We start from the raw sequence: 13556 nt of genomic DNA, 5'->3' as shown, positions 1-13556 counted from the left end.
TCAAATTAATCTCTCTCCTCTGAACTCACAGAATGTTTGTAGTACTTCTCATAAAGAAGTTTATCATGTACCTTTTGGCAAATTTTATTGTCTTATTTCATTGTGTACCTGTTCATGTATTTATTTCTTGGCTACCAGACAGCATCACAATTTTCTCCAGGAATGCTGACCTAATATGTTACAGGTTCTGCACAGGACTTGGACACATGGAAGGGACTCAGTCACAGTCACAGGGTTCCCAGGCACCTTCATTCATTCCCAAAATTTTTAATGGGTATCCTCACTATACATAACATTTTGTCTAGTGCTGCTAGAGGTCAAATTCAAAAGACCCAGCCACAGTTTTTATTCTTGATTTCCCTGCCTTCTCTTCACAGTCCTGCGACTTACTAAAGAAAGCTAAGATGAACATTTACCCTGAAGCTTTAAAAAATGTAACCCTGCAAAACCTGATCCTTAAGACAGCATGAGATATGTTTCTACAAGCATACAATTTAGAGGTTTGGATCCTTTTGTAGTTCATAAGTGTGATGACTGCGTATTCGTGTGCAGCTGTGAGATGTGCCACCCTTGAACCTTGTTATGAGTTTAGGACATTACCTGTTTAACGTGAAAAAGAAACTTAGAGGCTTGTTATTTAAGAATCTCTCAAAGGTAAACAATCAGAGACTCATTCTCAGCATATATTAAGAAGTTATAATCACATTGAGATACCAGTCATACCTACTAGAATAGCTCTAAACAAAAGTCAGGTAATAACAAATAACTGGCAAAGATGTAGAGAAACTGGAACCCTTCTACGCTGCTGGTGGGCATGTTAAATGGTACAGCCACTTTGGAAACCAGTCTGGCAGCTTCTCAAACATTTAGACATGGAGTTATCACATGACCCGGTGTTCTGTGGTGGCAGGTCTATACAAATCTATCTCAAAGTCCCAGGATGCTGGGAGGTGGAAGAAAGAGGCCAACAAATACAGTTCCTTGGGAAGAAACATTTAATGGCGACTAAGGAACAGAAGCCATGTCCATGTCTGTGTCTTGGGCAGCAAGATGAGATGGTGGATTGCTGTGCCATTACCCCGGACTCAATGTGGTTTTTTTTTTTTTTTTTGAGGCAGGGTCTCTCTCTCTCTCTGTATTGCCTAGGTTGGGGAGCAGTGGTACAATCATGGCTCACAAAAGCCTCAAACTCCTGGACTCAAGTGATCCTCCTGCTTCAGCCTCTCCAGTAGCTGGGGCTGTAGGTATGTGCCACTGCACCTAAGTAATTTTTATTTTTTACATTTTGTAGAGACAGGGTCTTGCTTTTTTGCCCAGGCTGGTCTCGAACTCCTGGCTTTAAGCAATCCTCCAGCCTCAGCCTCCCAAAGCGTTGGGATTGCACGCATGAGCCATCACTCCAGCTCCTTAGGGCTTATATACCATAGGGGAGGGGTGGTTCAGAAGGGATGTGTAGAAAAATTGAAGTGTAATAACATCGAGGTTGTTTGAACTAAGGACAGGACATACTGGGTAGATACCTGCTCTTACCCAAGGAACAATAGATAGAGTAGAAATCTTAGAGGACTTCCCGGAACAGGGGTTAATCAGAAGCCAGCACGGAGGATTAGCTTCCAAGATGGAGCTGCTTTCGCCTCCAGATCCAGCAATTCCACTCTTAGATTCAAATTCCACTCAACAGAAATGGAAACGTATGTCCATTAAAAAACTGTACATGATGTACAGCAGCCTTATTCACAATAGTCAAAATGTGGAAACAACTGAAATGTCCATCAGCTGGTGAATGGATAAACAAAATGCAACAGAATATGCTCCAGCAATCTAAAGGAACAAAGTACTGTACAGATACATGCTACAACATAGATGAACTTTGAAAGCATTATGCTAAATGAAAGAAGCCAGACACAAAAGGCCACATATTGTATGGCTGCATTTATATGAAATGTCCAGAATAGGCAAACCCATAGAGACAGGAAATTGGTTATTGTTTGCTAGGGCTGAGGTTTGGAGGGTAGAATTAGGGAGAGGGATAGCTAGAGGGTATGGGTTTCTTTTACATGTGATGAAAATGTTCTCAAAGTGTGGTGATTGTTGAACATATCTGGAAATATACTAAAAATCGCTGAATGGTACACTTTAAATGGTTGACTTGTTTGGAATGTGAGTTATATCCTCATAAAGCTGTTATACAGAAAAAAAAGTCATGCGACCAATTATTTCAACAATCAAGAGACTGTTAAAGATTCTTTGCTTGGCCAAACTTCAGTTAGGCTTCTGAATCTTCTCCCAGGTCCTTGTGTGCACTTCCTTGTAAATGCAGTGTTAGGAAGTAACCACTGCCAGGGAAGTTTAGCAAGAATCCCCCACCTTCCATATGTGATCAAAATTCTTTATTCCCTACCCTTGGTATCTGACCCCCTGGCCTGCCTTCACTGGGATTCCTATTCGGTTGGTTCAGCCAGAATTCCCCCTAGAATTGATGTTTCCTCTTAGCAGTTTTCTGAACACCTGCTCCTTGGCTATAAATCCCCACTTGTTCCTGGTGTATTTAGAATAGTTACTTCCGTCTTTTTTTTTTTTTTTTTTCACAATTGAGGACCCAAAACATTGTTATTTCAAGTCCTTGTGGCCAACAGATTGGTGGTTTATGGGCCAGCATCCCTTTTCATGCGTAAAATATTTAAAACGCAGCCTGCAATAGTTGGTAAAGTGGTGAAACATTTAGTGTGTGATGTCGGATCCTAGTCTGGCCGCTGCTCCTGGCGATTCTCTGAGGCATCCTGAGTTTGGGGCGCCTCGTGTTACCGCGCGCCCCTCCTCCGGGCCTGAGTCACGGTGCCGCCGGAGTCCCCACGCGAGGATGCTGCGGTGAGCGCGGCCCGGACGCCGCGTCGGGCTCTCGGCCGCTCAGCGGCGCCGCACGGGAAGCCAGGCCGGCAGCCGCGCGCTCCCCAGCCGGCCGCCGAGTCCGCCCTCCCCGGCTCCTCCGGACCTCCTCGGCGGGCGGCGGTGGGGCCTGCCTGTGCGCTCCGCGCCCGCCCGCGCCTGCCCTCCATGGCGTTTATCCGGAAGAAGCAGCAGGAGCAGCAGCTGCAGCTCTACTCCAAGGAGAGGTGCGCGCCCAGCTGAAGAAGGGCCCAGCCGGGGGCCTGGTCGGGGCCGGTCGTGGGGACGCCCGCCGGAGATCTGAGGGACGGGAGGCGGCGTGGTGGCCGGGCACGGAGGCAGGGGCCGGACGCATGTCCAGGGCCCGGGCTGGGGGCTGTGGCGGAAACCCGAGGTCGGGGTGAGAGGCCGGGGGCCTGGTCTGGACCAGAGCCTGCCGGGGACAGGAACCCGATGACGGGCCAGGCCAGATCCCACCCCGCGGCCGAAGCACGCCGAGCCGGCCGGCAGTGCAGTCCCTGCGGCCACGGGCAGCTCACCCGGAAGGCCGCGCGGGGTCGGGGCGCGGATCCTTACCCCGGCGCCCGGCACGCGAGCCCCGGCGTTCGCTGGGGAGGGTGAGTACGCTGCCCGGCGGGCACCCTCTTTCTAATCCTTCCCTTTAATCGGGTTCAGGCACTCGGCGCCGGCGCCGCAAAGTTGGTCGCTGGGCGGCACGGAGCAGGCCGGCGACCACCCACTCGCATTACTGCGCCTTTTTCCTGCCGACTCCTTTAGACACGGGACTAGCTCCATGCGCTGGAAGGCTGGGAGGAGGGCCTCCGGAAAGGCCTGATTCTGAGGAAAGCCAAGGTCCTGCCCCGCGAACACTTGCTCCCCGCGCCGTAGACCTTGTGTTGGAAAGCTTTGCAGTGAAATCGCGGTGCGGCAGCAGAGCACTCCTTGTTACCGGCATCCCAGTAAGGATTTGGAATCCCTGGAGCTAAAATTATCTCGCAACAGTTCCCTTTCAGAGATTCTGGACCTGTCCCCAAAGGAAGTCTCATAAGAAAGCTCACTTCGGCTCTATGTATAGTTCAAGCGCATTTTTGGTGACAGAAACAACTTGCTGGGTCTGCAGCTCAGCGGCCAAAAGGAAGGGGGGGGGGGGGCTGAATCATTTTACAAACACACTGTTTTGATTGTGAGAGCTACAGATTTTCCAGTGCTGCTAGCCTGTCACGTTGTCTCATCAGTGAATACCAGCAAAGCAGGTTACACGTGGGAATACAAGTGCAGACTTCAAGATTTGTCTACACTTGTTTAATAAGGGTTGACTCGACCCCTTTCATCCAGGCGTTCATCCTCCTCTAATCTGTAATGTTGGTCTAACCAGTGTATCCACCGTCCGAAATGTCATTTTTCTGCTATAGAGAAGAAGATACGATACACAGAAAACATATCTCAGATGTGGCTTCCAAAAATGTTTTTGGTGATGTGATTAGGTTTTAGTCACAGAAAGGCTTGTTTATTAAATAACTGAGCCCTAACTATGTAACTCACACTTGGGGATACCCTTCTGACTGAATTTGTAATGCGTTTTTCTTGTGGAAAGAGCTTGAGTGGAGTTTCCTTGTTTAGTATCAACAATATTAAGACTTGTTGGTGGGTGAACATTCAGATTTAAATTGTGAGAACTTTGACACACTTAAATTGCCATGATATGAGTCATTCGTGCCAATACTGTGGCCTCTTTGATATACAGGGAAACATTTTTTCCTTGGTTCTGGCTGTTATTTCGATGGAAGTAATTTGTGTTCAATTTGGCTAGTTCACAGCTCTGTAGTGTCACACAAACCTTGAAACTTGTACTTATATTTCCGTGTATATGCTGCTGTGTTAGAATTCGATGATTAGACAACAACGTGATAGGCCGGCAGTGTTCAGAGAGAACTCTAGCTCTCACAACCAAAACATTTATCTATCCAGTCAGGAGGCATCAGCTGTTCCTGAGCATCAGTCATCTGAAAAAGTTGGCTCCATGTGTTTTATATTTATCTGAATTCTAACTTGCTGAGTGCCCAAATTGTTTAGTGCTCTGCCCCATGGCTTAGCAACCTGGGCTGATGGGCACATATGCCATTCAATGCATAGAATACGCATTTGAATGACAGGAATGTCTCACATCAGGTGTGCGCTAGAATCAAGGAGTCTCTTTATAAATCTTAGAATTCATTCTGAAACATGAATATTTTAAGGCAACTTTACTGAGCCCCAGATTTACCATTTCTGCCCAGATTTTTCCTGGTTTATCCCCTTGCGTTACATAAACACAAATTAGCAAATGGATTGGACTGGTCATTGGCTTCAGCATACCCAAGAAAATTGTTACTTTCCTTGGAAAACCTGAAGAGGGATTGTTTCAGAGGTTACCCATGAATGGCCTCAACTTGTTCATTGTAAGTTCACTGGCGGCTCTAATGCTAATTAAGGGATTTTAGATTTCCAGAGCTACCAAATATTGACCCCAGAAAAGAAGAAACTTGAAATTAGCATTTACTTCTCTTATTACTAAGTTGATGTACTGTGTTTAAAGTGACTGATATTTCTGCAAAAGCAGAAGCAGAGAGACGGACTAGGAGATTCTTGCGTTGGTGTTTTAGACCAAGGTGGTGGCAGAATAAATGGAGGAAAGTGGATGGATTCTAGATGTTTTTAGGATGTATGATTGACAGGTCTTGGTGTGGTGTATTGTATGTGAGAGGTGATAGAGGAACAATTCCAGCTGGGATTATCGGATAAAATACAGTACACCCAGTTAAGTTTGAATTTCAGATAAACAATGAATAATTTTTTAGTATAAGTAAATGTGATGGTATATGCAATATTTGGTATATACTTATACTAAAATTTTTTTAGTATAAGTAAATTCAACAGTAGATGCAATATTGGGGATATACTTGTACTAAACATTTTTAAAGTATATTATTTGAAATTCAAATATTACTGGGCATATGATATTTTTATTTGCTAAACATGGAAATTCTACTCTTAGGCTTCTGGTTTGAATAACTATAAAGTGGTGCCATTTATTGGTGATGTTTATAAATAAATGCTTTGGTAATTTTAAGGATTAGAAAACAAACAGATACTTGGCCATTCAAATTAAGTATACTTATATCCTGGTTAAGATTTAGGTGGCAGGCCGGACGCAGGGCTCAAGCCTGTAATCCCAACACTTTCGGAGGCCAAGGCAGGCAGATCACGAGGTCAGGAGTTCGAGACCAGCCTGGCCAATATGGTGAAACCCCATCTCTAACAAAAATAAAAAAAATTAACCAGGTGTGATGGCTTGCGCCTGTAGTCCCAGCTACTCAGGAGACTGAGGCAGGAGAATTGCTTGAACCTGGGAGGCGGAGGTTGCGGTGAGCCGAGACGGCGCCACTCCAGTGCACTCCAGTCCGGCCATCTCAAAAAAAAAAAAAAAAAAAAAAAATGTAGATGGCAGGAACCATATTGATGTTATTGTTTTTAAAAAAATGTCCTGTGCAGGTGTTGGTGAGGGTAAATTGAAACATTTTTTAAAGGCAATTCACATATCTTCCTTGGATTTATCAGGGATGGCAGGTGTATATAGTGGATTAGTAGATAAGGATATTATACCAACTGTTGCTATTTAAGACATTTCTATTTTAATATGAAATATATTAAAAGGTGGGAAGCTTGCTCGAGCCCAGGAGTCCAAGGTTACAGTGAGCTATGATCATACCACTGCACCCCAGCCTGGGTGACACAGTGAGACCCTATTGCAAAAAAAAACAGGCATTTTGAGGTTTCAACTTTGTTTTGGACATTCCATGAGTGTATAATACTCTTGATTATGGTAATATTAACTTTCTTTCTTTCTTTTTTTTTTTTTTGAGACAGAGTTTCGCTCTTGTTGCCCAGGCTGGAGTGCAATGGCATAATCTTGGCTCACTGCAACCTCCGCCTCCCGGGTTCAAGCGATTCTCCTGCCTTAGCCTCCAGAGTAGCTGGGATTCAAGGCATGCACCACCACACCCAGCTGATTTTGTATTTTTAGTAGAGAGGAAGTTTCTCTATGTTGGTCAGGTTGGTCTCGAACTCCTAACCTCAGGTGAGCCACCACGCCCGGCCTTTCTGTTACTCAATATGTTTGTTTAATCAATTGTGTCTATATTTATTTTATTAAAAGCACTTGGTGAGAGAGCAAAGTGATTGTGATACTTCGGTTTAATCTTTCATTTCTAAGGCTTATCATCCCAGTCTTTTCAGATCTGTTTGTGGAATATACCAGGTGTTGAAAATGGAGATAAATGGAGGTAAAGTCAGGACTTAATTAGTCAGCAATGCCGATAGATCCCAGTAAATCTACCTGACTATGACTTACACAAATAGGGTTTATTTTTCTCACATGAAAAACAGCGAGAGAGGAAATACATATTGCAAATCTCTTGGTTAATTTAGAATCTATATTGACTTTACCCAAAATGTATTACTAGCCTACCCATTTACTTCCCTTTTATCTCAAATTAACCTCTAAGTGGCTACCATTGAGAAGTCACAGGAATGTATCCATAAATGGATTTTGAGTATGCTGTATAATTTTCATTAAAAAAATTTTTAATGTGATATAAAATAGGAATGGTCATTTAAGGAATTCAGTGCTATTTTTTTCCTAAATGCCATTGTCACTTCATCTTTTAACCATCAGATATTTAGAATTGTGTCTTAAAATGTCTAACTCATAGATTTTGAAAATTATCTTTTTTTTTTTTTTTTTTAACTTGTATTCAGTAACAGAATTGTTATCTTCTTGGTGAGTTGAATTTTTTTATCAATCTATAATGACCTAGTAATTTTTTTTCTATTTTGTCTGATATTAATATAGCTATATCAGTTTTCTTTTGATTATTTGCATTGTATGGAATTTTCCATTGTTTCGCTTTTCACTATTCTGTGACTTAAGGCTTTAGGCCTGTTTCTTATAAACAGCTTATACTTGGACTTTTTTTTAATGAATCATTTTGATAATTTTTATCTTAATGAATTAGTTTAGTCTGTTTACATTTATTATTACAAATATGTCTGAATTCACTTTTTGCTTTTTAGTTTTGTTCTTTTATTTTGCTTCCTTCCCCTCTTCCTTTGGATTAAATAAGGCCCCCTTGCTCCCTTTCATTTTTCTCCGAAGAGTATGGAAGTTACATATTTTATTTGTTTTTCTAATGCTTATCCTTAAAATGTTAGTATATTAAATTTAAGATCTGAAGCTAATCATTATCTTTATTCTCCTCTCCACCAATGTAACAACCTTGGAACACTTAACTCCTGTGCCCCCATTCTCAATTACAGTCTGTTATTGTCTGGTGTTTTTTATCTCTATTTTAAACCTACAGATTGTGCATTACTAATTGCCTGGTTCAAGCTTCTATAGTTTTACGTGCATATTTACCATCGTTTTTGTTCAGTACTCCTTCTTACGTGTCGTGTCCTTGTTACAGAATTATTTTCTCTTTCCTGAAGAATATCCTTTAGAAGTTTCCTCTGATCAGGGTTGGATGATGATAAACCACCTCTGTTTTTGTCTGTCTGAACATATCCTTATTTTGCTTTTGCGTCGAAAATCCGTTTTGCTAGATGTTTAATTCTCTCAGCATTTTGAAGATTATCCAAACAAATGCAAAGGGCCAGGGAATATGCACCAGACTTGCTGGAGTGCTCTGGGGTGTTGGGGGGTACCTCACAGAGAAAGGTCAGTGATAGTTGTGCCCTGTCCCCCTGGGGCAAAGTTCAGCTACCTGGCTGGGCCAACTTCAGACTCGAGGAGAAACCAACACTCCAGAGAGTGACCGGGGCCAGAGTACACTAGGATCATACTGTAACGGAACCTTGGGTCACTCAGCTCAGCATCTGTGGCTGCAGGATATCCTCACCTGCTTGTTGGCTTGACTTGGCTAAGTCTGTGTAATGTGGCAGGGTTTGTTCCCGATTGGGGAAACACCAGCTTTTTTCCTGGCATGGTTAGGGGACTGGGGCTCAAGCCTTGTGGTTGATGAGGTTTGATTACTTTAAACACAGTCATAGCAGTTTTCTCTGAAACTTTGCAGGAGGCCACCTTCTCTTCTGGGAGACCAGCCTGCAACAAACCAATATTGTTAAGTCTAATTGTTCTTTGTAGGTAATCTGTCTTTTCTCTGGCTGCTTTTAAGATCTCCTTTCTGTAGTGTTTTGCTGTCTAGATATAGATTTTTTTTTTCTTCATCTATCCTGCTTCAACTTCCTAAAGCTGAAATCGTTTTGGAAAATTTGGATCCAGGCTGAGCTAAGGCTAGAACAAATGTTCTCTGATCTAAGTCCAACGTCTTTTCCACTGTACCATACTGCTTCTATTTTAAATACTAGGTTGTGGGCTACTGGCCAGTGCTTCTTTTTATGGTATCCTTGAAGTTTAGACTGAGTCAGGAATGAATGAAGCCTGTTTTATGTAGATATCAGAATCTTGTTAGTCAAAGTGTGGGCCACAGGCCAGCAGCACATGTGTGCCTGAAGCTTGTTAGAAATGCACATTCTCAGGCCTCACCCTGGAGCTACTGCCTCGAACTGTGCATTTTAACAAGATCCCCAGATGATTGTGCGCACATTAACCTTTGTGAAGTGCTGCTCCAGATAACAGTAATTCAGCCTTCATCTTGATGTTTTATCTGTTTGTCCCTTCTAACTAAACTTCCTTCTTTAACTTCTTGATAGTACATATAAAAAGCCTCGTGGAAGGCTCCTGCCCTGCACTATGACCCTTGATAAGGAAACTGGAGAACTTTGAGAGCATAGATGACATTTTTACCATTTCTTCTATAAATTGCTGAGACTTGAAAATAGAATTACTGACTTTATGGATGGTGTCAGTGAAAGGGATTTTGATATCTGAACCATCTTGGCTGGAAGTCACTGCATCTCACATAGGCAGGGAGAATGTAATTTTCTAGAGTGTAGCTGAGTGATAGAAAGCTTTAACCTAATTACTGAGGGGAAGGGCTAAAAAGGTCAGATGAAAGAGTGAAATTGTTTAAATTCTTGAGAACTCTTTCTGGGAGGGAAGAAGGGCCGGTAATTTATAGGTGAAAACAACTGGTACAGAAACTAGAAATGTATTTAGTCCTGCAGATGTCTCTCTGAAAATGTGTAGAACATGGATAATAAAATGAGCTGGGTCTTTTAACAAAAAAGGATTAATGTGTGTTTTAGGTGTCACTGGAGTTGGGTGAGATAACACCCAAAATTGGAATCTAGTGTTGAAAAGCTGCAGACCTATTGAAAAGGAAAGACCTGCTAGGAGGTGAGGCAGTGGCCTTTGAGTGTTAAGAAGGTATACATCTGAAGGGGAATCCATGAAACCCCGGAAGAAAAACCCAGAGAACACAATTGGAAAGAGGAACAAAGATAACATGATTGTGTTCTTTTGTTACGGGCCACATTAAGTGGGTGGAAGAAGTGGTGACTGTGTACCTGGTGTAAATGAGAGAACAGGAAGTGGCAATAGAGATGCTGGCTGAAATGCTTAATGAAATCTAAGTACAGTTTATTGACTTCCTTTGTTAAAGTTTTAATTTATCCTAAACTTGAGAACTTTACTTAATGCTGAATATTAAAGACAAATTATTAACCAAGTAGCAATGAAATGAACCATCAGAAAAAGCAGTCATATCAAGTTGTTTATTGCTGGAGCTCAGGGGAGTTGACAGGGATCCTGTCATACATAGAACCTAGATTTTTAAGAAAGCAGGTATTGAAAGTTCCAAGGAACAAAAAAGATAGGTGCTGTTACTGCACAGTTTGGAAAGCATTTTTTTTTTTTTTTGAGACGGAGTCTTGCTCTGTTGCCCAGGCTGGAGTGCAGTGGCTGGATCTCAGCTCACTGCAACCTCCGCCTCCCGGGTTCACGCCATTCTCCTGCCTCAGCCTCCCGAGTAGCTGGGACCATAGGCGCCGGCCACCTCGCCCGGCTAATTTTTTGTATTTTTTAGTAGAGACGGGGTTTCACCGTGTTAGCCAGGATGGTCTCGATCTCATGACCTCGTGGTCTGCCCGTCTTGGCCTCCCAAAGTGCTGGGATTACAGGCTTGAGCCACCGCACCTGGCCTTGGAAAGCATATTGACCCAGGAAGTTTGTGAAACTGTCAAAAATATAATTAAGAACATCTAATCCAAATGATCTTTTGTGAGGAGTTACAGAAAATCAGGCAAGCTTACATGTTGGAAGGAAGCTAAAAAAGAAAAAGAAAATCAGGCTAGCAAATAAAGAATAGTTGTACAGGTAGTATTTCTCTGAGTTTGTAATTATTAGTTTTAATATAAAACAAGGTTATACATAGTTAATTTCAAAAGGATTAAAGCCCCAAATGAGTGGAAACTTTGAAAAATGGTACAGATTAAAAAAATAAAAACAAGAAAACTTCTAAAGTTGCCTTTGGAACTAGGAAGTACTGGGCTGCTGCCTAGGCCTAGCCTGGTACCAGGTGTAACATTAATTTATGACAGAGAAAGCTCTTATTCTGTATTCTATTAATAATACTAACCTTCAGACTGAAAGAGATAGGATGAACTTTTGCAAAATGGGTGAAGATGCAAAGGGTACCCACATGCTTATGTCTCCTGGCGTAAAATCCTGGGAGAGTTTGAGTGTAGAACCACAGAATTATTTCATTAATCTAGGAACTTTGAAAGGTGCTGAAAGAACATATGTGCATAAATAGGTTTAATGCAAATTCTAGATCAGACAGATTATTTATAAACCACTAGAAGAGGAAGTTGTTGTCACCAGTCCCCAGCATGAATGTCATGCTGCTAATCTCATCTCTTTTGACAGAGTTCTGACTATGTTTGAAGTCAGGTAAAATGCAGGAAAGTCAAGAAAAGGCAGTAGATTTAATTCATCTGAACTTTGGCAGAGGAGAAGGTTTGCTTTGGTGAAGACTTCATAGCACAATTGAGAAAGAGGAAGTTAGTTTAGGTGGAATAATAATGTTTGAATGACTCTCTTCAGAGATTGTTGTTTGTGTTGGTCTATTTTTATTTTGCTATAAAGAAATATCTGAGACTTGGTAATTCAAGAGAGTTTAATTGGCTCACAGTTCTGCAGGCTGTACAGGAAGGAAGGATGGCACTGGCATGTGCTTAGCTTCTGGTGAAGCCTCAGGGAGCTTTTTACTCATGGTTGAAGATGAAGTGGGAGTGGGTACATCACATGGCAAGACAGGGAGCAAGAGAGAGGAGGAGGAGGTCCCAGACTCTTTTAAACAACCAGATCTCATGTGAACTAACTGAGCATGAACTCACTTATTTCCAAGGGGATGGTGCTGAGGCATTCATGAGGGATCTGCCCCCATGATCCAGTCACCTCCCACTGGATCCTCCTTTCAATATTGATAATTCCATTTTAACATGAGATTTGGAGGGGACAAACATCCAAACTATATCATTCTGCCCCTGACCCCCTAAATCTCACGTTCTTACATTGGAAAATACAATCATTTCTTCCCAATAGTCCCCCAAAGTCTTCACTTATTTCAACATCAAGTCCAAAGTCCCAAGTCTCATCTTAAACCCATCTCTTTCCACCTATGAGCCTGTAAAATCAAAACAATTTATCTACTTTCAAGATACAGTGGTGGTACAGGCATTGGGTAAACATTCCCATTCAAAAGGGAGAAATCTGCCAAAAGAAAGGGGCAGTAGACCCCATTGAAGTCTGAAACCCAGTAGGGCAGTTATTAAATCTTAAAGTTCCAAAATAATCTCGTATGACTCCTTGTCCCATACCCAGGGCACAGTGGTGTAAGAGGTGGGCTCCTAAGGCCTTAGGTAGCTCTGCCTCTGTGGCTTTGAAGGGTGCAGCCCACATGGCTGCTCTCACAGGTTGGAGTTGAGTGCCAGCAGCTTTTCTAGGCTGAGGCTGCAAGTTGCTGATGGCTCTACCATTGTTGAGTCTAGAGGGCGGTGGCCCCCTTCCCACAGCTCCACTTGGTGGGGACTCTGTGTGGGGGCTCCAGCCCGCTTCTCCCTTTCACACTGCTGTCCTAGAGGTTCTCTGTATGGGCTCCATCCTTGCAGCAGGCTTCTGCTCGGGATCCCAGGCCTTTTCACACATCCTCCAAAATCTAGGGGGAAGCTGCCAAGACTCCTTCATGCTTGCATTCTGTGCACCTGCAGACCTAACACCACATGGAAACTGCCCAGGCTAATGTTTTGCAACCTTTTAGAGCAGCATCGTGAGTTGTACTTGTGGCCCTTTGAGGCATGGCTGGAGGTGGAGCAGCGGGTCTGCAGGGAGCAGTGGGTCTGCAGGGAACAGTGTCCTTAGGCTGTGTTGGGCAGTAGGAACCTGGGCTTGGCCCCCTAAGTCCTTCTTTTCTCTCCTAGGCCCTCTGTGATGGGAGGGACATCCTGAAAACTTTTGAAATGCCTTTGAGGCCTTTTCCCCATTGTTTTGGATATTAGCCCTTGGCAACCTTTTAGTCATGCTCATCTCTCTAGCAAGCAATTACTTCATAGCTTACTCCGCCCGCTTGAATTCCTCTCCTGAAAATGCTTTTTCTTTCTCTGCCACATGGCCAGGCTGCAAATTTCCCAAACTTTTATGTTCTGCTTCCCTTTTGAATGTAAGTTTCAAC

At 43.0% G+C, this 13556-nt stretch overlaps 1 protein-coding gene and 1 non-coding gene across 2 annotated transcripts in view; both read left to right on the top strand.

Moving 5' to 3' along the window:
• The first annotated feature begins 506 nt into the window (after nt 1–506).
• Nucleotides 507–610, top strand: LOC111549291. Its single transcript, XR_002733678.1, has one exon. It is a non-coding gene; the product is annotated as a small nucleolar RNA U13 (small nucleolar RNA).
• A 2729-nt stretch (nt 611–3339) lies between these two features.
• NSMAF (neutral sphingomyelinase activation associated factor) overlaps nt 3340–13556 on the top strand; it is a 75816-nt gene continuing 65599 nt past the window's right edge. The window contains 3 exon segments of the mRNA XM_023222366.2: nt 3340–3397; nt 3400–3470; nt 3472–3503. Coding sequence (XP_023078134.2) covers nt 3340–3397; nt 3400–3470; nt 3472–3503 — 161 coding nt within the window.

Source organism: Piliocolobus tephrosceles, chromosome 7 (genome assembly GCF_002776525.5).
Source record: "Piliocolobus tephrosceles isolate RC106 chromosome 7, ASM277652v3, whole genome shotgun sequence".
Lineage (NCBI taxonomy): Eukaryota > Metazoa > Chordata > Mammalia > Primates > Cercopithecidae > Piliocolobus > Piliocolobus tephrosceles.
Note: the sequence above shows the minus strand (reverse complement) of the source record. Positions and strands in the feature narration are given on the sequence as shown.